The following is a 27,677-nucleotide window of genomic DNA, read 5'->3' as shown; positions in this document are numbered from 1 at the left end:
TGTTTACGAGCATATTTTTTTCTATGAGACTGTATACATATACATGTATAAAATTATATTACATAATCCTTACTACTTGTATTTATATTCTTTTCCACTGCAATTTATGTATTAAGCGCTTGGTACGTATTGATAGCATTGTCGCCCTCTGTATTTTAACGTATAACCACGATGGCCCTAACGGTATTCCGTAATATATACAATGTACGGAAAAAATTCCGATGATAGGCGAATCATGGAAAAAAATCCGTTGATATCGATAACAGAGTTTCTCGCCCCTTAACAGTTCACAAATCGCTAGACGATCAAACATAATCCACAAAGCCTCAGACACCGAGCTTTATTAAGCATAAACACTGAATAATGGATATAAGCGAAAGCTATTAGTAATCACGCCATGCGAGCTGTAAATCAAATAAGTCACATTTTAACAAAATCCATCAGGGAACAAAAAATAGTCAATTTTAAATGACTTCTACATAAAAGTAATACAAAAAAAACTAAACCGTAAAAAGTTTGTATAGAGCATTGAAGAAAGGTAGCTTATACATAAAGGTATAAGACGTTAACATTTTAGTATTCCACATGGCTTGTTCCAGTTTAATAGTTATCACTCAATGAAAGAATTGGTCACTATGAAATGTTTGAATGAAATAATGAAAAATGGAATCCAGAATAATGCAACGTTTAAATATCATAAAGCAAGATGGAATCAATCATAATGCAAGTTCTAATGTCATGTAGCAAGATGGAATTAAGCATAATGCAAGTTCCAATGTCATCAAGCAAGATGGAATCAAGCATAATGCAAGTTCCAATGTCATCAAGCAAGATGGAATTAAGAATAATGCAAGTTTCAATGTCATCAAGCAAGATAGAATAAATGCATTAATTCTGTTCCCATAACATTGGTAAATTTAAGCTTCTTGTTTTAAGAATGGGTATTGGCGATTCAAAAGACAGTCCTACGACCAATTTTAACAGACGAGACCCTAAAAGGAGAAGCAAGAAAAAAGAAAGAATGGAAATTCAAGAAGGCGAAAAACTTGAGCAAGCGAAGATTAAAGATAAATGCCTGAGAGATCTTGGAGTAAGTTCCCATTTAACAATAAGTATGCCTATTTTTTTTACTTAACTACATTTGCTATTATAAACATGATTTTATATAATGACAAGGCTATGATTTATATATGAGTATTTGTGTTTAAACTTTTATCATTGCATAATTAAGTAATAGGTTTATTCCCAGAGGAATTTCATACATTGGGTTTATTAAAATAATTCTTACGTTATATATCATTCTTAAAATAACATATTAATCATCTGAAAGAAAAAATAAGGTTTGGTAAAAGAATGGTAAAAATGTTTTCTTTGAAAAAGATCAAGCTTTATTTTTACAGGAAATATTAGCTCAGCATGTAGATAAACTGAACAATAATGACAAAACAACAGAGATAAAAAGCCTTCTGGACATATTAGAAGGTAAAGATCAAATTCATTTTAACATGCACTAGTGGTAAAACACAAAGTTTTATTTCAAGATAGTTACATAAAATGATTTAATCGGTTTTACCAAAATATCATGACAACTCATTTTAAACTTGTCTTTAGCCAACATTTTGAGATTTCTTAATTTAAAGCATGTTTAACATTTATAGTAAAATTCATTTTAACCAGAGACCATAAAATTCAGGATCATTTGCAGAAAACAAACGTTTATTTTTAAAAATAGCTGACATATTATTTACAAGAGATTCTAAGACAGAGCTTTCTAAAACATCACAAGAAATACCTGTCATGAGTAACACGAAAAAGTACCTTTAACTGTCGTTCCGTACTTGGATACACATACTTGAACCGCTTTAAGATTTCGAGTCAAAGAACTTAAGCTTCCATCTCCATTCAACGTATACTACGGTCTACAGTAGTAAATTTCTTAAGAAGCTCCAAGAGGATCATACCGACAAGATTGGCATGGTCCATTTCAGACCTAATTGTATCGAAAAAAGGAACAAGGCAATATAAGTTGAGAAACCTCGTCTAAAACAAGTCTGAAACATATACAAAGATCATTGTTACTAGAATATCCTCCAACCCGATCATACACAACTTTTTTATAAATCTTAAGGATAACACTAAGAACTGACAGCTTGAGATTTATTCATTCCTCTTTTGAGAGTGCCACTTTTTCTATAGGGAACAACCTGGGGTTACTTAAGATAATCAAGAACAATACTTTGTATCAGGGATATGTTTTAAAATTACTTTGTATCAGGGATATGTTTTAAATGGTTATATACACATGTTAAAAGCCACACACATGCTATTACACGCTATCCGTAACTTTTTTACAGACAAACATCAACAAAGCTTGTTCAGACAAGTTAAATGAAATTAACCAAGGTCAAAATTAAAACATCCAAACTCTCATAGTACATTTGTTTACATTTTGATATATTCACTGGAATTAAATAAGTTCACTTTTCCGTTTTTATTTTTCATTAGTACTGAGTAGAATTCGAGAATACAAAGAATAATATGGTAATACACATAGTTTTGTCTAATATCTATGACATTGCTTTTGTTCAGAATATAAAACTAAAGATATCAGTTACGACATGAACGGAGAAGTGACGGAGGCACAGCAATTCAGGGAAACAATAGAACGAATCGAAGTTGTATTAAAAGCATTTAAGGTACTAATAAAGCTGTATTTAAGGTAATAATGAAATGGAACACAAAACAGTATGTATTATACACTTGATACACCCAATAGCAGCACTTTCTTAACTATTGAAGCTATTTCTGTCGTTTAAATTCTTTTTTCTGTATATTTTTACTATGCAGTTACTTACATAGGAATTAAACTAGATCAACAAACATGTTTTTTTTCTTCTCGGAGTGAAACTGTCGTATATTGTTCTTTAAATTTCATTTAAACTGTGTGCAAATTACGCCTAAGTTTTCATCATGAAGTGAAGTAACTTTACTGATAGTTCTTACGATGACGTAAAATGTGGCATCATTGTTTCAGTTTTTGCTCGTGTTCAGCGTTCCGATTATGAGTTTTCGTTACCGGACTCTTTCTGTTTTTATAGTTCACTCTGTCCCTTTTCTAAGCTTTTCCCAGAGATTTAAAATATTTCTGCTCCACTAATCTGTATATTCCGACAGTGTTCACAATATCTATTAAAATCATTCTGTGAATCTGTGGTCAACAAAAATTTTCACTGAAACTATTGAGTGGTCACTGTAGCGGTTTGTTTGTTTGGTTGTTTTTGTTGTTATTGCTTTTGGTTGTTGTTGGTGGTGTTTTTTTTGTTGTTTTTTTTTTGTTTTGGTTTTTTTTGTTTGTTTGTTTTTACGGAGATGGTCACCTCTAATTGCCCAAAGAAGTGCAATGAATCAATATAAACTAGAAACGCGATTTTATTGGAACATTTCAAATCATTAACAAATATGCATCATACCTGAACAGTGCAAGAATTTCCCAGAATAACTAAAGTTCAAATTTGATTTTTTTGCTATACCTTTTCACCACTGCAACTTTTATTATATCAGGAACAAATTTTTCAAGTAATCCGTCCGTCCGATTTCTTGCCCTGGACAGTGTTAGCAATGTCTCTTTCTTTTTAAATAAAACCATTTCCCGTTGTTTATAGCGTGGTACGTGTCCTGATGAATCGAAGTCCTGCTTTAAGAGTACATTGTATTTGTTGACTGGATCGCGGCAAGATTTTCAATATTTTTCATTTGAAATTAAAAGTAATGACTCTCTCTCTCTCTCTCTCTCTCTCTCTCTCTCTCTCTCTCTCTCTCTCTCTCTCTCTCTCTCTCTCTGATAAGCTTGAACTACCCAAGAGCAGTGTTTTGATCTGCTAATTACATATTTGTCAATGAATTTCTTGTTATAAAGTGTTGAATATAGAATTATCCTGCCCGAACGATTTGAAATTGTTCTATTTTCCAACTTTACATCGTAATTGCAGCCTCTTTCAAAAAAACTTCATCATTATATTCAAATCAGCCCTTTATTTTCAACTCCCACAACTTTGTAAGAAAGCAGACGCATTCTGGAATCAAGAAAGTTTCTAAATCCAGGAAGTAAGGGGTCACAAGATTTAAGAAAGTTTACATTAATGTTTCTGTCATTTCTTAAATAGCGTTGTAGCCCGGAGGCTATTTATGTTTAAGTATGTTGTGGGTAAGATTTTTCTATCTTGAGGTTATGAAACGCTCCCACCAGTAGTCCATAGCAGGTAACGAATGAAACTCTGTAATATCATCCGAAATTTGGAAGCCAAGTTCTTCAACTGTTGCATTTCAGAGTTTTGTTATATTGCCCAGTCTTACCAAACAAATATGATCCAGCTGTAATAAATCTATGTTGATTTTGGCAACATCTCATTCTGCTAAGCTTCAGTATTTGTTTTACATGAAACGGAGCGACAAAAAAGATGCGGAGTGAACTATAAGTCGGTAGCTTATGTTTTATATCTTAGTCTTATGACTTGATTTAGAAAATAAAAAACCTAATGACATATTTTAATACGTTATTCATTGATTCTTTAATTGGTCAATTTATCGTTTTTGGAGGTAATTGGATGGCTTTTGCTTCATTTATCTTTAAAACAAACGAAATACAATTTGTTGTTTCAGCAAAAGGTAAATCCTGATATTTTTGTTACATAGCGTATAAATGCTATTTGATCATTTCTACTTGCAAAAACATCCATACCAAATGTTTGATATATTAGTTTTGAATATAAATATTTGTTACTTTGATCGCTCATATTATATTTATCGGATTTTTAAATGCATGGTCCTGTTCAAATACTACATATCAAAATCTGTAACGTGAAATTGTACATAAGTGTATTTAATTCATTTATTTTCAACTAAAGGGAAGGACCGATACATATAAGATTTTTTTGCATTGATATCAATATCTAGTGTTAAAAATGCATTTGAGCATTTAATATTGTGTTCTATTTTAATCATTTACAGTGGCGTCCGTGGCCGAGTGGTTAAGGCCGTTGATTTCACCCCCTCACCGATATTTCATGTGAAGAACTATCCAACTAGCTTATGGAAAGTCAGTGGTTCTTCTCAAATGCCCGCTCGTGCCTGAAATAATGCATGGAGGGGCATAGAGGTCTTCTAAACCAGTGTAGCGAAAACGTGGACATGTGACCTTTTAAATAAACTCTGTATTTGTAATGTAAAACTCAACCAACCAAAACAGTAGCGTTTATAAGTCACTTTTTAAGTTACATTAAATTTTTTAAAAATTGGGTTTCAATGAAAATATTTATAGGTTAAATAAAAACTTTTGATGAATTTGAAATTTGTTTTAAATTTTTCAAAATCTTTTAATTAATTTTTATAAAATTTCAGGGAAACCATGCTTATTTTAAAACTTTTTTTATCTTTTTGGGGGAATTTTTTCCCCCAGCGTTTAAAAAGATTCATTTAAAGGTGTGACAAAAAAATATTTACCGTGGGGAGCAAAAAAATTTTGCAAAAAACACAATAAAACTTGTTAAACGGAAAAAACAAGTATCAAAGGGAAAAAAATAGCCCGAGAAAAAAAAACCCAAAAACATCAAACTAGTATTTCAGGTTTGTGATCTAACAATTTCCAGGGACAAAATTATCTTTTTTCTGTAAAGCAATCAAGTATATGCAGATAGAGTGTTTAAAGAATTGTGAAAATGTGAACCTTTGAATTGTAAGTGTGGCCTTGACCTTTGAGGAAGGTCTTGGACGCGAAACATCATCCGGATGTGGTTGAGTTTATGACAAGGTGGTTTAAAATTGTTCAAAGCATGACGTTTACAGTCCAGACACGAAAGTTGTTTCAGTGACGACGCACAGACAGACGAACGGCGCGTTTTAATATACCGCCATTCGAGAGGCAAAACTACTTACCTAAGTTTTAGCTTAATCATGGACTAATCCAGTGATTTGATATAACCTTCGTTAGTACATTAGGTATAGATTATTTACTACTGTATTGTATGAACAAAAATATAGTTCACTCTACCCCATTCCTGTACTTTTCATCTAATCATCGCCCAAAGATTGCCAATTTTTAGCTCCAATTAATTATCTGTATACTTTTGACAATGTGAAGAATATTTATTAATCAGAATAATTAAGTGAACTATTATTGTTTAATCATATTTTATTGTTTTTACATTTTATACAAAAACAGATACATTGTCACATGTAAACATACTACAAAACAGTAACGAATACATCTACAGTAAAAACATGGAATACATTGTGTGCAAAATTTTTATTATTAAATTATTTAAATTATTTAATGAACAATTATGTGGTCAATATGGTAGTTTCCAAGAGAATTAACTCCACCTACTGGAATGGTCGATTCTCAAGATAATTTTTAAATGCTTAAAAATTGTGTCCTGTTTATATTATTCCAATTGTACCAAATGATTATAAATAATAAACTGAAGCACGTATGGTGCTTTCCCGCAACACCGCACAATTTTTACCAAATGAATGGGCTCAATAGTTCGACCAACGATATTTTCAAGCTGATATTACATAGATATTGTTTGTTTTTTTTTTAGAATTAATGAAGGGCGGTCATAGAATATAGCAAAATGCACTAGCACACAACATGTTGGGCTACAAAATAACTAGTACAGCTGAGTCAGTAAAAATATGTACCTTTTTCATCAGGAGCTGAACATTGCATGTTCAGGAACTGCGTCAATTTATATTGTTTTCTCCTTCTGAAAGCAATTCTGAAAAAAATCATCATCATTTCTTCCTATTACATGAAAATTTAATTAGTCTGCCATGCCCAGTCAATTTTTTTTCCCACTCAATTTATATATGTTAGATTATTCAAACCTTTTTCGAAAAATTGTAATAGTCCTTTTTAAGGTGTAAGCAGTTTTTCCCCCAAATAAAAAACTTTAACCCCGTCCCTTTTAAAATTTTAAATTGACTTTAAATAATATCTTTTGGTTAAGTTTCATAAAATTGATCAACAAAAAGGGCAGATTGAACTATAAGCCGAAAATAGTTCACATACTAGAATTATATACCAATTAAGTGGAGCCATCGCAATGCTCCCTTAATTTATATATAATTCTAATACTATATGAACTATAATCTATATATGTTTAACAAATGAAAAATATTTTAGCCACAGTTCGGATATTCTACTCGCCAGAAGGAATAATGAATGACATACAAAAGGTCCTGCAAACAACCTTTAGAAGCGAGTCAGGAGCTGTGTTTATTCCTGTATGCGACAAATCCAAAATTGATGACAACATGTTGTTAATCATTACATGCAATGTGTCATCAAGGGTTGTTTCTGATGCAGTACATGCTATGAAAGATATCACAAGTAACATATTTCAAATTTTTAATTTTACATAATTAACTTATCGTAATTCATTACGTTATTTATTACTACTTGATAGTTACCTTTTACTTCATATGTTCGGTAACATTGATGTATGATTTCAAATTAATTAAAGGTAATACATGTAATATACCGTGGACAAAACAGTTCTTAAACCTCTAAGCATTCAAGAGATATTTATATCTTTATAAAAATGCATAACATATTAACAGAACACCTTAATCTCTATTTAATATTTATGTGTAATTTTGCTTAACTTTAAAACATGAAACTTTATTTTCATCCTGGAAAAAAGGCAACCCTCTTTTTGTAAATAGGATATAGCCTTTTAAAGCAAAGAATCTAACCTCAAACCTAGCCAAACATCCTCTCACATTCTTCTGTATGGTTTTGCCAATGAAGTGATTGTCATATAATTATCACATGGAAGTGAAGTACCAACAGGATGCAGTCACCTGCTTTAAGATTATTTATTTGCTTCTAATATTCATTGTCACAATTAGTAAATGGTGTATCTGCAGGACTTTCAAAGGTAATAGCAAGTTGTATGAAATTATACTAAGTAATAAAATATGTAAATGAAGATGTCTGTTCCTATTTACCGTTTTCATTTGACAGCAGCAGACATGTCTGTCAGACACTAAACTTGTATGCACACCACACAAGTTGTTGACATCATAGTCACTTCTAGTAAAAATTAAAAAGCTCATGATCTAAAGGCTTGAGAATAGGTTGGGTGAGAGATTAGGTAATTAATTATTCGATACATGTAATTGTTTACACGTTTGATAATTGTTTTGTCAAACCAAACATGAGCCTGATATGTGATGCAAAAGTAAAGATTTCAGTCTTGCATATTGGTGCCCATAGAATACTTGTGTCTTTAATTTAGATATGATCTTTGCTACATACATGGCTAGTGCTTGAAGTCCAGAAAGATTATCAAGTGATATTTTGTATTATCTTTTAGACAAATCAAATTGATTCTATATTAATTACCTTCAGAAAAAAATCTAAATGTTAACATTCTATTACAATTACAATTAATATGTTAACAAGGTGTTCGTTGATTTATGTATTCCCAAAAAGTAAATACATATCTTCAAAGGTGAATGTAAAATCGAACATTTCTTTTCAGATTCAGCGAATGCGGCCCTCTTACTTATACATGTCGGTGAGGCACACACATTTTCAAATACAAACAGTTCTCTACATTTGACAGGGAATGAATTTAATAATATGTGAGGAATTTATGACATGTTCTTTGTGAAAAGTAATCACGACTTCCTCAGATGTGACACGAACGACAACAGTATCAAAGGACTGCGTTCGTTCTGTAAAGGCGATTCTTGTATTGCATGTATTGAAAGTACATTTTTTTAAAAGTTCGTACGAAAAACGTATAAAATTAGATACATGAACAGTCATGTCATATATGAAGGCGTTGTAAAACATATTTTCATGTGTAGTTAAAAAATTGAAATATCGTTTTACTTGAAGGACTTTTGCATTGTTAGAAATTTATAAATCAGAAAATATTAATATAAACCTACATCTTCGCTACCTACAGTTTACGAACGTTTTGTTATGTCTTTCGCTTATACATATTAAATCGACAACAACAACAATTTCCGCATTTAATCTTTCATGGAAAATGACTTGAATGACCAAGTAAAATACAAATTACTTATATCGTGAAATATTAAAAACAATAAAAGGAACTGTATACCATGAAGATCTAACATTTGACGCTGTCTGGGTGGCAAATGGGGCAGTTTGTCAAGAACTTGAACCTTGGAATAATGTTCCACAGCTCTGTAAACTGATTGCCTGGAATGAAGGTCGCAAATTGACAAACCACGGTGTCTCCTGTATTAGATTTGCTAAGATTTAAAAAACTGTTGATCGAACAACATCATTTAACAGTGTTAAGGCTTTAATTAGTGTTGACTACAATTTGGTCTTTATGTAAGGTCATTAGGTAAAAGAACAAACAGAACAAGTTGTAATAAACATATTTGTATAGATATATAGTGTTTGAAACTTGTTTGATCAATATAATTGCAGCATTTCAAAAGAAACATAACATATTTACTTATCCGTCTAACCTGAGTTACCTCGCTATTAAATCATTTTCACAGGCAAAATTTGTTCGGAATAAATATCTAGTATGATAAACAATGTCAATTAATTCGGTAACTCAATACCTGTCATCTTTTATTTAGTCAGTATTTTTATCGATATTTTTCGCCCGAAAACGGGTTTTCCTTTTTTCGGGCAAAGCGTCAAACGGAAATCCCCAAACCCCCAAAAGATTATAAACTTCCTGAAATAAGGGGGTAATTTCAAAAAAAATTGGGCAGTCTTTTTTTATTTTTTAAAATGATTTTTTGTTTTCTTTCCTTTTAAATTTTGCCCAAAATCCAGTACGCGTCCATCTCTATCGTAAAAAGTCAATCTTTTTTAAAAAATTTTTAAATTTAAGCTTTTACTTAAAAAAAAACAATTACATTTAAAGGCTTTTTAAAAAAATATTTATTAAGTTTTTAAAATTTTTGTTTTTAAAACAAGATTTACCTAAGTCGGGGATCAAAAAGGTTAATGTTTTGGCCCGGGAAAAAGTAAAGATTAAAGAAATGATTAAATTTCAGGTAATAAATTTTACATTCGCAAATATGATTTAGTAGCATTTAATACCATATTTGCACTGCTTGACTAACAAAATAAGAGCTATTTTTGCATATTTTGACCCCTTTACTTGGTAATGTGCGTGGACCGTCTGCAATATGTAAATTACTTTCTTTGCTCCCTTTGCAATATTTTAGTTTAAAATATATTTTCCTTTTCTCTTTTATGAAAATAATCATTAATCCACAGGCGTGCTTATATGTAATATTGAATAAAAGAGATGTGATAAGAGATGTAAAGATGATCATATTTGACAAATGAAAGAAAATATGTATTTTTTTATTTCTTGATATCTCTTTAAAGCGCTGAAAACAACACAACAAAAATGAAGATGAAGTAAAACATATATGAAATAGGTTATACCTTGAAAGCAATATAAGTCTACAGTTCTTTAATACTCGAGTAACGTATGTCTGGTGATTGTATTAGTGTTAATAGAATGTACTTAAACACAACTCTTAATGACTTTTATCATAATGCAGAAATTATTGACATTTCAGAAGAAAAAATAGGTTCAGGTAATTGACCAGACTGTAACTTTTTGGAAACTTTAATAGTATTCAAGAAATATGAACGTTTTTGGAAAGTAAAAGCATAAGCATAGGTCAAATATTTTTCTTGCGTATTCTACCATATTCCACCATATTTTAACTTTTTCCTAAATAAAACAATTTTACATGGATATTTATGTCATTACACCCTTAACAATTCCCTTACAACAGCGTATGAAATTACAACTTTATTCATAACGGTGATTCATCCGGCACCGCTAATGCCAGATGAAATTTCTGGACTGAAACACCATTCTAATATGCATGAAAATGTATTCCAGTTTGATACAGTCGGTCAAATTGGAATAAATTCCTGAAATATTTCCTAGGAGTCCAAAGCTTAAAGAAATCACTTGTTGATCTCTTCAAAATGCTATAAACTATGCCATCTTTGAACAAAAGTCCCCTTCTCTTACATTGTAATCATCGTAACATAGATATAAAGCACGTGGTTTCATTATGATGGTTTTTTTTACCAAAATAGACTCCGACGCGGGGTTGTATTCTATATAAAAAAACATTTAAGTCTTGTGTGAATCGTTAAAGCCAAGACCTGCATGTGGCATAACAACATGAACCTCTACATAAAAGTTCCATAAAGCAGGACCCTTAAATCAAATATAGCATTACATAGACGTAGGTTATAATGTTACTTACATAGCTTCGTCATTTTTAATCTCCGAAACTACAAAGCCATCAACTCAAAGTGTACTGCCATTTGGTCGCATAGGTTATTTACATTTAAAGAGGTGAATGCATGTAAATGTGAAAAACAAATGCTAGTGCTGTGATAAGCTACATGTTACGCCGTGCCGATAAAACTATTACAAAAATATATTGACCATGAAAAATATGTATAAAGATCATGCATGTCACTTAGGTGAAAACTTGTCCCATCCCGGAAACAATTAATTGATAAAGACTAAGATATTTAATAAATGGCATTCGACAAAATAGATGATCCCCCTAAAATCAAAAATTGATTCGTTCTTGGCGCTCACTGAGTAAACATTGACATGTACGAAGATCATAAATATCTGGCATAGTAGTTTTTTTAAACACGTGGATTTCTACAAAATATCATACAAAACAAAGGTTTGGTGTTAAAATTTGTCCGACTTTGTCACTTTTCTATAGTTTTATACAGGAAAACATTTGTAAAAATTTGCGTGAAATAAATACAATGCCCACAACTAAGATATTTGGCATATAGCATTACCGTTTGATCGTCTCGGGAGGTTGTATAAATCGGGTTAATACAAGAAATGTGTAAAACAGCAATACCTAGAGTTTATCAAATTATAAAGAGTTGATCAAAGCTGACACATCCAATATAATCTAATTATAGTCTATGCACTTAAGAATTGTGACTTTTTCTAAAAAGGCGCGCAATTAATTACAGCCATGTCCCTCTAATTAATTGATAATATTAGATAATGGTGATAATTTGCTTATTATTTATGTCTTTGGATTGTCAAACATTCTTTCACATCCTCTAGACCGATTTGCTTCTCATTACGTAGACAGAAGTAGATGGAATGTCAAACATGTTTCAAAATGCATATCATTCAAAAAATATATATTGAACAAATACATTATTTAACTTTATTCAAAGCAAAATAATTCTTTTTGTTTTACATATTCCTTTAAATACCAGGAACTACCACGAGTAGTTACTGTAATGACATATTTATAATAATGACAATTTAAGATGATTCAATATTTCAATAAGACTTTAATGATATAAACATGATAATATTTAGGAATAATCGAATAATATCAAATACAACATGGGCCTTGTCAATTAAGTCTTATAAGTACATCAGACATTGACACAACACGCATTGCCTGTTTTCCTAATGTTGATACATGCCATATAGACGTTTGATTTAACAACGTACACTTTAAGGGTGAAATGTAGTCACTAGAATTAGAAATTTTTGATTGCTACCAGATTAAAATTATTATATTTTTAGATTCGATGTTATGATTAACTGCTTTTAATCAAGTAACAATGTCAGTAAAAATTTGTAACAGATATTAAAGTAACAAAATATGATTTGCTTCATTAAAACATAGATATATTTACAACCCAAATTTGCTAAGGATCACTTTTTTAACATTGCATATTTCAATCCTATTAAAATCATATTTCCGCTAACGATACACTTGTGCAAGGCCCTCATAATCGTGTACTTAGTTATCGATTTGTCATGTACACCTTGAACGACAAGCACGTTTAAAAGCATACCTATGGAAATTTGGTGTCTTATGGCAATGTGCTTTCACTTAAACGTGTACAAGCAGCAAAACTTCTCTCGTTTAATTGTAAAACTATGTTCGAAATTTTCAAACTATGGCAAATCGAAAGGTTAGACGTAGTCTTAGTGAAGATGAGATGAACATGGGTATTGGGATGTTTGAGTTAGGCAGTGCACAAAGGCACGTTGCTTATGTACTTTGGGTATCCCAGAGCGTTGTCTACAGGATGTGGAACCGATTACTAATGACTGGAAATGTCTTGCAAGACTACGCCGGTAGGTCGGGAACTTTCAACGACTTAAGCCCAGGATCGATTTATTGTCCTTCAGGCCAGGCGCCAACGGTTCTCGAACGCTTCGACCTTCCAGAATGCAACTGGTGTGCGTGTTAGCATACAAACTGATAGTATCAAGTTGTATGATGCTGGGTTGATGTCACAGAGGCCAGCAATTTGCATTCCTTTGACACAACGCCATATTCAAGAGCGTTTGCAATGGGCGCAGACTCATGTCACACGGACCCCGGTCCTCTTCACAGATGAGTCAATGTTTTGTGTGGATTTCACGGACTAGAGTTTGGAGAAGTCAAAATGAACGATTGGTTCCAGCATGCATTGCAGAATACGACTGTTTTGGCGGCTGTTCAGTCATGGTGTGGGCGGGAATAGGCGGTCATAGGAAAACGGACCTACACATTGAAAACGGTACACTGACGGCAGAAAAAATACGTCAATGAAATCTTAGGCGTCCATGTACGCACGTATGCTGGCGCAGTCGTCCCTGATTTCATTCATATGGATGGCAACGCCCGTGCACACAGACCCCACATCACAAACTGATATCTTGAGGAGGTAACTATAGTCCGCATGGATTGGCCAGCGCGGTCCCCGGATTTTAATCCAATTGAGCATGCTCGGGATATGTTGCAGACAGCCATTTCTTCACACCATGTCCAACCATAGTCTTCATATTTCACATATTGATTGGTCATAACTAGTAAATGACCCTACTGATTTTAGGGTCACTAGGTCAAATGTCATGGTCACAGGGGTCTTAATGTCTGAATGGTTTCCGCTGATTTATCATGAAAAGTATTCATCACAAAGCCTTCTTATTTCACATATTGATTGGTCATAACTAGTAGATAACCCTGTTGATTTTGGGTCACTAGGTCAAAGGTCAAGGTCACAGGGGCCTTAAATGTTAGAATGGTTTCCGCTCATTATCTTGGTTCCAATTCATCACAAAGTCTTCATATTTCACATATTGATTGGTCATAACTAGAATGTGACCCTTATTGATTTTGGGGTCACTAGGCCAAAGGTTAAGGTCACAGAGGCCTTGAATGATAATATAATTTCCGCGTATTATCTTGTTAATATTTATCACACACAGTCTTCATATTTCACATATTGATTGGACATAACTAGTTGATGACCCCTATTAATTTTGGGGTCACCAGATCAAAGGTCATGGTCACAGGGGCCTTAAATGTCTCATTATTTTGAAAACTATTAATGGCAAAATCTTCATTATTTTTCTTTTTTCCATAATTGAATACTTCAATGTACCCATTTATGGCAAGTTTCTCTAACAAAATTACAAATCATGTTAGTCAAAGGCTAGGAAGGGGGCATATGTGTCGTGGGACATTTCTTGTTATATTTAATTCCTTGTAATCAAATTTAACATTTATTACGAATACACAAAAGAAACGCAGTAGTATATATGTTAATAATATTGCTTCAGTGATTTGCAAAATAAGCCTTGTAATACTCTTTGTCAAAGCATGACAAAATATGTAGTATATATGTAAATAATATTGCTTCAGTGATTTGCAAAATAAGCCTGGTAATACTCTTTGTCAAAGCATGACAAAATGAAAGAATTTCATTTTAAAACATTTTTAATTAAAATATTGGTATAGCCTTAGTTTCAAAGAAATACTAGCATTGAATGACCGAATAATTAAGGTTACGTAAAATATCTTTTGTCAATGTTTTATCATACATCCTTTATTTAATATACAAATCTATTTTTAATGACAAATAGGTCTGTTCCTTTTTAAAATAAGTTACAATAGTAAATATATTAATAAAGTAAAGACTACGGGGGTGATTTTTAAGTAAAAAAAAAATACGTTGAAAGTGAAAATTATACACAGTTAAATAGATACTGAATTTTATTGCATGCCTGTTAAGCATCTGATTATATTGAAAGAGAGCATCAGCAATAATCAATCGTGGCCACTAGGACCACACGTGTTTGTGAGTTCATGGATAACCACTCAAATATTCCAGAACGAGCTAATAAACAAGTTCCAAAACAATTACAATTAAATCATTAATTTATTTCTTTAAATTAAATTAATCCAAATATATAAATATATGTTGAACATTGTTCAACAAGTTTCGTCTTATTGCCCAATCGAACTCAACCAATTACAATATGCATGAATATAGATTAACACAGCGTACCGTTAATACTTAATTGAAAACACTTGGGTGATAATTCTGAATAGGACATATCCGACGACAAACAATTATATTGACGTATTTATTATTCAACCGATGGAAGCTAGAAAACCGTTAGGCATGTGATCAAGTTAATAATAGTTCAACCTCGGTTGGCTCGAACTACCGATCTCTCGAACAAATTTGCACAGGCCCTCCAAGTTCGAGCGAACGAAGTTCGACTGTATGTAGAAAGAGAAAACAAATTGCTATTTATAATTGGTATCTTAATTGGTATAGCCAATTTTGTTTAGCGCAACGACAATATTTTATTTTTGAATACATAAACATATCAATATTCTATGGAAGGAAAATAAAATCGGGTATATGTCAAACCTGCTATGTTAAAGTATTATTTCTGGTAGTCAGGTATCCACGTACACCTGGCTTAAATTCCGTCAAAGTAAAGCAATCGACTTGCAGCTGCTGCAGTCACCTGGCTTTAAAGCAGTTCTCATCTAAAACACGTTACACAACTGAATCAGATATATTATCAATATGAAAGGGAATCACTGGCATTTTAATATTTTCTCTAGTGATAAAACCAAAGATATACAGCACATATTAAAAGAAACACTAGACAATCTTATTAATAACGTTTCAAAAGACGACATTTACGTTGTTTCCAATAGGAAAAGACGTCCTGCTAAAGAGCTTAATAACTTAGATAGCCTGCGCTTTCTTCAAGATTTTCATATCTTCTTTTTTCCCGAGTTTAATCATCTCCATAAATGCAGTTGAAATAGATCAATCAATTTTAATTTTTATTGGTCATAAACTTATTTGTTATTAAGTTTGATGAATGAGTTTTGTTTGCGTGTTTTCAACAATTTACTTGTTTCAACAATTAAGATTTCTGTTGCTGCACTAACTTTGAATGACACTTTGTACCCGGCGACCAGTGCAATCAAAACTAGCCGAAACGTATTTGCAGTATAAAATATTGGCAATTTTTCTCAATACCAAAGTTTTGTTATGTTGTGCAAAGTTTCTTAACGGGTTTTACGGTGTCCCTAATGAAAAGGGTGGAAAAAGTGATTCGTCAAAGATGCACTCACTTACGCTTAGTGTAAAATCAAGACAGTTCCGTTACCCAAAAATGCAATGCATCATGGTATTATTGATAATATGTTCAATCCCCAACTTTTATAAAGTTGCGATTAGTTTCACTACAGTTTATTGCGTCTTTAACGAGCTGTAGAAGTAGAGAAGGGGATCATTTAAAGCGCACTAAGATTCACATACTGCGCTCTATCAGAAATGCATCTATGTTGCTCCCGGGTCCGATTATTTTGGATCGAATCCCTCACGTTTTTCACCTTCTGTCAAGCCCTTGAATGGTTGCAACTTAAACCAGCTTAATTGTGCATCTGTGCGAAAGGTGAAAAAACAGCGCACAATGTGTCAAAACTGGTGCAAAACTTCAGATGCCCGTGAATACACCTGTTTCCCATCGACTTCTGTCCACCTCAAGACTTGTGAAGGTATATTACGCGCTATTACATTTAAAGGGTTTAAGACGTTTAATACGTCCTATGGCCAGTATTAGCGCTTAAAAATTCTGGCCCGGCATCCAACCGTAGGGAACTTGTTACAGTAGCGCGTTTTGTGGCTACATTAAAGGATTTTCAAGATGGCGACGAGTCGTATTTCTGCATATTCTATCAAGTAAATTGGTTTCTAAAAGATATGTTTTTGTTTGGCTTGTAATGAAATGATTCCAGAATATAGGTCTACTTGATAGTATATGCTGAAACAATATATATCTACCTCTCTGCTCATATTGAAAACTCAGGTGGCGTGATAGCTCAGTTGGTTAGACCGCTGACTGTCACTCCTGAGCTTCCAGGTTAAATCCTGGGTAACACCCTTTGGATTTTTCAGAAACACTATCAGTGTTTCCGACCTACCTAGAGGTATACTGGTACGAAACCCAGGTAATCCTCGCGCATGCATCTGTGCTATACACTGGGCATGTAAAAGAACCAAGGGATCTATCCAATAAGAGCTATGGAATAGTTCCCGGATTATTTTGTATCATATAGCTGTCTCTATTGTCTGCTGAGGTAAGGACCCTACTGGAAATAAGTGCTTGTACTTTCGTAGGCTATCCTTGACCGCCCGGTCTGAAGAAAATAAATTAATTAATCATACTGTAACCACAAATCGCGATATTGTTACACGTTCCCCACGCCTACTACTGCCATAACAAATATTTAATATGCTTTTCATAGTCTGCCAATCCGAATTCTCTTTAGTGGATCTCCCAAAACCATTGCCTTGTTCCGGGAAGCGTATTTGAAATCCATTACGTTTGTACTGTTGATAAATGTCAAAACATTCACTGTTCTATATTTTTAGGATGTAACGACGTAATAACTTCAGAGAAACACATACTTGGTGACAACAATCAACACAATAGAAACAAGATATACATTAGATTATTTCAAAATTAATACTAAATTATTTTATTCAAATGTTTTTATCTTAATCATAATTTAAATAGGCCTGTTACATTTCGGACACGTGATATAAACATATTGAAAAAAAGATATTTTACAAAACAAAAACTTAACAACCTAACAGAAGCGCATCGGCTTGTAGATCTACATTAACGTAATTGACAACCGGAAAGAGGAGTCGTTGTTTAAATCGAAACCGTTCCAACATTTCCTGTTTGCATCTCTTTACTGCCTTGTCTGTAAATACACGACGTTTCTTTGTCCGCAAAAGTTCGCTTACTTCATCACACTTTGTCAAGACCACTACCAGCGGACACTCTGTAACAGGTAAACATCGAAATTTGATTTATCTCACAATGGCAAACAACCTAAATTTCTATTGAATATGTATTTCAAAATTGTTCAAAAAACTTATCTATCAATTTTAATAATGCCGTTACAAATTACTGTAAAATCATTATTATTCGTGGGGCACGAATTTTCGTGGTTTTCGTGGGTAGGTCAATCCAGGAATTTAAGATCCGACGAACTTTTATCCCAACAAATACTTCTTACCCAGTCTCTGTTCTATATATTACAAACATGCGTCGGCTCTTTTCCGGCCGGTATTTCATGAAATGGATGTAAATACAGACAGATAATCAGGTTAGTGACATATTAAATTCGTTTGTAATATTTAAGAAACTTGAAAGAAAACTCGATTATATAATGTCCTCAGTTTACTGTCACAAATGTCGCATATACATTATATAAATAACACATGGGTTTGTGGGTAACAGTAAAAATATCATCCCGAGGAAAATACTGTTACCCGAGGCGTAGCCGAGGGTAACAGTATTTTGACGAGGGATGATATTTTTACTGTTACTCACAAACCCATGTGTTATTTATTTTATTACCCCGAACAAAAATACTGTGATGATCTGAAATTGTCAACTAAATCTACCTGTAACAAAAATAAACCAAAAGTAACAAACTGTAAAACTGTGTAACTAAACTGTCCTTACCTTTTAAGTTTTAAGTGTACTTTAGGCCTACTTGAGAAGTTTTCTTTTTCTTTTTTTCTTTAAGCAAGTGATGATATCTACAAATCATAAACATACAATAAGCTAGGTTTTTGTTTAGAAAAACAAAACACTAACCCATTTACACAGTTATGATCTGTGCAATCTGATCCTTCTGTTTCCAGAATATTCTTAGCATGGTTTTGACAAAATAACGATGATATCCTATGTCCACCATATCTGTAACGTTACACTGATTAAATTTGTTAACTAATCCTTTGTTGCATGCTTAAATCGTCTGCATGTTCCAGTTTGACACATAGGCCTAACTATTTACATTGCAATCACTTCCGTTGAAAACGGATGTTCACTTTTTGACTTTTCAGCAGAAAGATATTTTATGCGCGAAAAGCACACCAGGGTGCAAACAACTAAATTTTATGAGTGTCATAGGGACTCCAGAGGAGAAATTGATGTCCTATCGGGGTTTAACGTTGAAAATAGGAATTAATCGAGAAAACAATGGCGGCCATTTTATTTCATTTTATTAAGGAAATAGACCACGTGACCTCTTAAAAAATACTGCTACCTATGTAACAGTACAAAATTCTTAGTCACGTGGTACACTTGCATGAACAGTAAAAAATAACTCCCAGAGGCCTATGGGAAATTAGCATTACGAAAAAAGTGAGGGGTAATAAACTTGATTGTTGTAGTCTACTAGGACTTGATTGTGTTAACAAGAATACTTGACATTTATAATCGAGTAAATATTAGAACCCAGGCAGTGCAATAATTAGCGCTAATAAAAATTGTCAGTTTGCTCTTATTAATTTAAAAAAGTCTGTGATATTAATATCGTAAGTAAACAAAACTATAAAAAATACGATCGCTAAAACGGATTTATTGTACATTCTTTTGTCGTTTTTAAATGATCCAGTATAATGAATTTTAATCTTAATTTGTGCGAATGCTATTCCGTAAACATCAGACGCCACCGACTTTTACAAGATCCACATATACTCGTGTTTTTTACCGAGATTAATTTACAGTATATGCATTTATTTACACAGTCGCTGTGACGTAGCGTGTAGTTACTGTCAAGTATGTTAAGACCAATTAAGGGTGTAAACTTTTAAAACCTGTCAGATGCGGAGTGAACTATAAGTCGGTAGCTTATGTTTTATATCTTAGTCTTTCCCATTAGACTTTAGGGTTTTGCGAGATCTGAATACCAAAAAAAAACACAAAGGCATTTAAACATGTTGTTTATCATTACATGCAATGTGTCATCAAGGGTTGTTTCGGATGCAGTACATGCTATGAAAGATATCACAAGTAACATATTTCAAATTTTTAATTTTACATAATTAACTTATCGTAATTCATTACGTTATTTATTACTACTTGATAGTTACCTTTTACTTCATATGTTCGGTAACATTGATGTAAGATTTCAAATTAATTAAAGGTAATACATGTAATATACCGTGGACAAAACAGTTCTTAAACCTCTAAGCATTCAAGAGATATTTATATCTTTATAAAAATGCATTACATATTAACAGAACACCTTAATCTTTATTTAATATTTATGTGTAATTTTGCTTAATTTTAAAAAATGAAACTTTATTTCCATCCTGGAAAAAAGGCAACCCTCTTTTGTAAATAGGATATAGCCTTTTAAAGCAAAGAATCTAACCTCAAACCTAGCCAAACATCTCTCACATTCTTCTGTATGGTTTTGCCAATGAAGTGATTGTCATATAATTATCACATGGAAGTGAAGTACCCAACAGGATGCAGTCACCTGCTTTAAGATTATTTATTTGCTTCTAATATTCATTGTCACAATTAGTAAATGGTGTATCTGCAGGACTTTCAAAGGTAATAGCAAGTTGTATGAAATTATGCTAAGTAATAAAATATGTAAATGAAGATATCTGTTCCTATTTACCGTTTTCATTTGACAGCAGCAGACATATCTGTCAGACACTAAACTTGTATGCACACAAGTTGTTGACATCATAGTCACTTCTAGTAAAAATTAAATAGCTCATGATTGAACAGTTTGAGTGAGAAATTAGGTAATTAATTTTACGATACATGTAATTGTTCACACGTTTGATTATTGTTTTGTCAAACCAAACATAAGCCTGATATGTGATGCAAAAGTTAAGATTTCAAACCTGCATATCGGTACCCATAGAATACTTGTGTCTTTAATTTAGATCTGATTTTTGTTGCCACATACATGGTTAGTACTTGATGACGAGAAAGATATCAAGTGATTTTTTATGTTATCTTTTAGACTTATCAAATTGATTCCTTCTGTCCTTATTTATTACACTGAGGGAAAAATATGATTATAATTACAGTTGATTTAGTAAAAAGGTGTTTGTTGATTTATGTTTTCCAAAAGAGTAAATTCATATCTTCAAACGTGAATATAAAATCGATTTCAGCGAATGGGACTTTCTTGCTTATACATGTCGTAGAGGCACACATATTTTCAAATGCAAACAGTTCTTTACATTTGACAGGGAATAAATTTAATAATCTGCGAGGAATTTATGACTTGTTCTTTGTTAAAAATAATCACGACTTCCTCAGATGTGACACAAATGAAAATAGTATCAAAGGATTGTGTTCATTCTGTAAAGGCGATCCTTGTATTGCATGTATTGAAAGTACGAATCTTTAAAAGTTCGTACGAATAACGTATAAAATTAGATAATCGAACAGTCGTGTCATATCTGAAGGCGTTGTAAAACATATTTTTATGCAGTTAAAAAGAAATCCAAATATCGTTTTACTTGAAGGACTTATGCAAGTTAGAACGTTTATAATTCAGAAAATATTTATATAAAACTACATCTCCGCTACCTGCAGTTTGCGAACGTTTTGTTATGTCTTTCCTCATACATATTAAATCGACAACAACAACAATTGCAGCGGAGAATGACTTAAATGACCATGTACAAATACAAATTACTTATATGGTGAAAATATTAAAGACAATAAAATAAACTGTATGCCTTCAAGATCCAACATTTGTCACTGTCTGGATGGGAAAGGGTAGTTTTTAAAGAACTCGAACCTTGGAGTAATGTTCCACAGCTCTGTAAACTGATTGCTTGGACATGAAGGTAGCAAATTTAGAAATCACAGTGTCTCTTGTATTAGTTTTGCTAAGATTTAAAAACTGTTGACCAAGTAATAAAAGTATACAGTTCTTTAATACTCGAGTAACGTATGTCTGGTTATTATTTGTTCCATAATGATTTGTATGGAAATTATTTTTAATGCGAACAGACAACAACCCCGTAACATATGTAACCACCTCGGCCAAGCTGGATGCTGCATGTCATCGCTGGTTAGAAGCTTTAAATAACTATGACTTTAAAATTGTTTACATGTGTGGAAAATCAAATGCTGATGCCAATGATTAAGGCAGGTGTAATTAAGGCAATGTGTAATTCAGCCTAGCAAAAATATCCCGATATTACTAGATTGTAACATATTTCTAACAATAGTGTTATTTTAATAGAAAATTAACGGGAAATTAAACAAAAGTTAAGGCAGTACAATTTTACATTAGGCATAAGTCTTGTCTTTTATACAGGAGAAAGTCCTTTTTAGAAAAGTAGAAATAGATGGCTTTCCAATTTTTCAATTAGTGTTACCAGTTCATTTATTTTAGAATTATTGCCTTGACAGGTTTATATGATAAGGTTGGTCATCAAGGGCGTGATAGGACCCTATGGCTTGTAAAACAGATTATTTTTGCCCCAAATGAAACAAAATGTCCTTGAGAGGATTCGAATCTGTCCGAATTACATCAGCAGAAAAGCGCCAACTAAACCTACTGCCCATATGGGTTCTATAGAGTTCTTATCATATGAAAAATGGAGTCCGACTCAGATTGCAGTACAGGAAGTGACATTCCTATGTACATCCCTCCACATAGAAGGCCAGCATCCAAGCCCCGTGTATTTGAACCGGTGCAGCCATCCAACAGTTCACATGTTTTTGTGAGGATAAGTCCTCTATTGATTGATACATGTCATCTTTATCTAGAAATTTAAGGGGTCAACATGTTTCTCCAAATTTACATTTTAGGTATTATTTTTCTGTTGATAACCCTAATTCTATTTTTTGGTGTAAAGCAATCTAATAGATCCCGTGATAATGATATTTTATCAAATAATAATTTAGAAACCAATGTTTCTAATAGTAACAATTTTTCTCTTGTTACAGATGATCTCAGTATTGTTCGAAGGTCATCAAAAGTTAGAAAACCACCAGATAGGTATTGTGAATGGGTTAGAACCATCACAGCAAATCTTGAGTATCCTTGAGTTTCCTCAATCTTTTGGAGATCAGGTGAGAATGCCACATACGGGATAAGACTTATGATTTCCATATAAAGGATTGAAATGTTTTATTTCAGTTTTGATTTATATGTATTTTTATTGAAATTAATTTCTGTGTTTTTCATAACAGAAAAGTTATATAGTTTCAGTTTAAACATGACATCTATATAAGAAATCATTATTACTTCTGTGTGTACAATGTTCTTTAAGATTTTCAAATAAATGGAATATGTATATTGTATTTCCAAATGTTAAGGAAATGCCTTTTGTTTTAAAAAGTCATATTAAGTTTTTGTTGTTGACATTTGATCTGAATTTTGTGTCTGGAAATGTAATATTTATCTTTCTCAGAAAATGTATTGCAGTACCTTTAAAACTGACAAATTTAGTGCTGTACCTTTAACATGCTAAATTGCGTTATGTGCCTTCAATGTTGTTTTTTAAGTTAGCCGGAACGGAACAATTTTCGTTTATTCTGGCTGTTCCTGCTACTCCGGCTAGCCGTAGTCCGGTTCCGACTGAACAGGCTAGCAAGAGAAGATAAGTAAAACCTGTTCAAAGAACCATTGTTTTATTCCATAATGTAGTTTCAAATTACTTATCACCTCATCCCTGGCTATCCGGCTAGCCGGAATAACCGAAATCGAGGCTACATAAGATAGAAAGATAAAAGCCGGTTGAACCGGGAGATATCCCCCAATAGGTTTTGGACACAGAAAAGTACCTGTTGTAGTGTCAGAGTTATGTCAAAGACAAAATTCAAAGTATAAGAAAATAACTCCAAAGTTAGGCAACACAGAGTTATGGTTCTTTTGCACTGCACTTCTACCCAATGAGATCTATCTACCTACAAAGTTTCCTGTTCATACCTCTCATAGCTTTAGAGTTATGACCCGGATACAGTTCAAATTGTAGGAATAGCCGGAATTAACGAGATGTGAGCGACCTGAAATGACCGTCAATAGAACGATCTTTGGCTAAATGTAGGCAAAAACCAGAGTATTTCCGACGGAACACCTATTTCCGTGGACACACCATGGATGACACACATATTCTTAGAATAATTTTTATTATTTATGTATTCGTAGAATATGTCAGATTTTTTTTCATCTTAAGAAGTCTTGATTTCGGTTATTCCGGCTATTAGCCTGAAAAGGTTATTAGTAATTTGAAACTGTATCATGGAATAAACCAATGGTCTTTTGCAAAGGTTTTACTGTTTCATTTAAATGATTATTTTGTATATTTTATTTTTTGCATTATCTTAAACATATACATGAACATTTTGATGATAAGCATTTGTTTGTGGTAATCTAGGAGTTTTATTATGCGGTATACATTGCTGGATATTTGTTTTAAATTATTTGTATGTATGCCGATTTTATAATTGTTAATAATAAACGGACTGCTGTATGATACTCAGGATTATTATATATCTAATAAATCTAACCAATCGACAATCTGTATTCGTATCTCGTGACCGTCCAATATATTCCCGTTTTGGATCCAAAAATGTATTATTTTTATATTGGACGGTTGGGGACATGTGCACTAATAAACTTAAACTGTGTCTGAAATGTTTCACTGGCCAAAGTAGACTTATTATAAGGCCATTATAAAGTGTATTTACTTTATGATATGATCTTTAGTGTTAACTTTGATATATTTTTTATATTTTTGTCATGTTAATTGATTAATACCAAATATGAAATAAGTCTTACTTTGATTTATATCTTTGTTTGTTTGTTTAGCTTTATTGTTCGATTGCATTTATTACTATGATTCTATGTTATGTAGCATGACCCATGTTTGGTAAATACTCGTAAACTTTCATATATTCTTATTGGTAATTTTGCACAATAAAATGATCATTTTTGAATAGCGGGGTAAGAGAATGATATAAAAATTTTGCACACGGCTGATAATTATGGACCTACATATATAGAAAACAATCCAGTTCCGTCATGTCGATATCTGTTTTGTGAAAATCTTTATCCAAAGAATTGAAAGGTACTGATGAAAGGCGATTTTTGAAAGAGGACTTATTAATGCTTTATAGCCTGCACTCAACCAACTTTTTTTAGAATGGGTGTTATGTCCTTATGAAATCATTTATTATTCTGGTTTCTACAGTCCGGCCCTCCTCTTCACTTTAACAATATTGGGCTCAGCGAAAGAGAACGAATTTGTTCAATGGAACAATTTTAACAAGCGGTGTAGTCTGTTTTAATGGTATTTAGAATAGACGTTATAATAATTACTATACACTTATAACGTAAAAGCAAGTGTCAGGCGTAACTTATGCAATACTATGCAAATAAGGCGATTGATAACTCCAAGGAAAAGTGGTGGGGGCGAAGAGTATCATTATCCTTATCCGGAAGTCATTGGTTTAAATCTCAAAAGTGATGAAATTCACTTGCGACTTCTTCCTCCTTGACTGATGCGATAACTGGTGACAAAACCCAAGATGCAGTTGCCTGCGGTGAGTTTAAGCACGTTAATATCCGCCAAAAGGTGATTGACATCAATTGGAAAACAAAGAGATAACTTGAGTCATTTATTCAATCGCATGCACTGTCAACGCACATTGTGACATTCCACTATTGTATGGACTATTGATAGTTGAATGGTTAAGGTGCTTGATTTTAAACCACGTGTTTCTCGCCATGTGGGTTTCAATCCTGCCAAAACTTTTGAATTCTTTCATGTGAACGAGGTATCCAGCTAGCTTACGGAACGTCGGTGGTTCTATTCAATTGCCCGCTGCAGACTTAAATAATGCACGGAGGAACTTGTTCGGTCTTCCTTCACCAGTAAAGTTTGAAAGTCACCATATGACATCTGCGGCGTTGGTGCACAATACATGTATAAACCCCTTCATTTAAGCGATAAGCGTCGAGGAAGTTACTTCCCTTACCGGATGTGACGTAAATGGAGGATTATTCTATACAGACCGCTTCAAATGAAAGCTAATCGAAAGTTAAAAACGTAAATACTGATTGTTCACTTAAGAATTTAACATGACACATTTAATGTATGCATACGTAACTTCCAATCAAGACAATAAAAAAACCAAAATATTTCAGATTTATTCTAACTATGCAGGATGTTACCAGTAATGATTTATGAAAATCAGCGAAATTTTCAAAATGAGTGTTTTACAATTTTCTTTATGCCGGGCCAAAAAGCTAGTAACTATGTCAATTTTTCACGTTTTATATAATAATACATCCATACACAAACTACAATTACTGGATATAAGATTATAATGTCATTTTCTAGTTTTCTGTTCGATTTTCTGTCATTTACCAAAAATCCAGCGTTTATGTGACAAACATGATTGTCAATGTATCTTTGAATGACTCTTTCTTTTAAGTTTAAGAACAGCAGGAGAATGCATTACGAGGTGTGGTAAGGAGTAATAGATTCTTTTTCATTATGCCGTATAAAAATCACACAAAGAACCAGTGATGGATATTCTACATAAATTTTCTTGAAAAGTAGAAAACCAGGCGGCAATGACTTGAAAATCGTATTCGCAACAGTCGATAATTGATATTACAAATCTATACTTATAATTATAATTATTATAGTAATATAACTTTTCCTAGTACAATTATTTTCAGAATTTTAATTGAAAATGTTTTAATAGATGTTGTAATATAATGCTGAATAATTATGATATATAGGATTGACCCGACGTATTTATTAATAAAAAATAATAAATAATACTGTCAGAGAACTTATTTTATAAATAGACTTGTATTTATTCTAAAAGCGCCGCTGGGCCGTAAGATATTGAATTAAAAGGGTGCATGTGTATATATACAAATGATATATACAAAATGCACTGGACCATAATATCATAAATCGACAGGCTGCATATGTAAGAGCTATAACATTATATCAGATTACGTCACTTATAAACACTAGTTGTTTTAATTATGATCCGAATTAAGTTAAAGCTGAAACCTCCAGATCAGCCAAAGTATGTCAATAAAATCAAACTTGAGACAAAATGTACTAATATTTTAGAAAAATGTGTAAACGTAAATAGGTTTATGCTCCGGTACGTTAACAATAATTTTCATGAACTTCAAGGTTTTCAACCTAATTTCGTAAAGTCTGAGTGGGAGCATTCAGAAAAAAACACATATCCCATTTTTAGGTCTAAACAAGGCAATAAATATATCTATATATTTTTTCATTTATCTCAAGGACTATAGCTTTTCGTTAGTGCGCTACATTATTTGTTCATACTCATAATAATAAAATCGTGTTTTACCTTCGGCTCGACGAATTTTCTGCTAAAAATGGTCCGAGTGGGAGCATTCAGCAGGTGCGCGATGACGCAATATCCTACCATTGTAAATATGTTGTATTTCTTTAATCCCCTCCCCCGGCGAGTGCA

The 27,677-nt window shown here is 32.6% G+C and overlaps 1 protein-coding gene across 1 annotated transcript in view; it reads left to right on the top strand.

Annotated features, from left to right (window-relative positions):
- LOC132752390 (uncharacterized) overlaps nucleotides 1–27,677 on the top strand; it is an 81,134-nt gene that overhangs the window by 6,691 nt on the left and 46,766 nt on the right. Inside the window, exons 2-3 of the mRNA XM_060742710.1 lie at nucleotides 937–1,090; nucleotides 1,401–1,482. Coding sequence (XP_060598693.1) covers nucleotides 938–1,090; nucleotides 1,401–1,482 — 235 coding nt within the window. The 5' untranslated portion in view covers nucleotide 937. The remainder of the gene's footprint in view (nucleotides 1–936; nucleotides 1,091–1,400; nucleotides 1,483–27,677) is intronic.

Source organism: Ruditapes philippinarum, unplaced genomic scaffold (assembly GCF_026571515.1).
Source record: "Ruditapes philippinarum isolate M1 unplaced genomic scaffold, ASM2657151v2 ctg239_1_1_1_1, whole genome shotgun sequence".
Lineage (NCBI taxonomy): Eukaryota > Metazoa > Mollusca > Bivalvia > Venerida > Veneridae > Ruditapes > Ruditapes philippinarum.
This window is presented reverse-complemented; position numbering and strand designations above follow the sequence as displayed.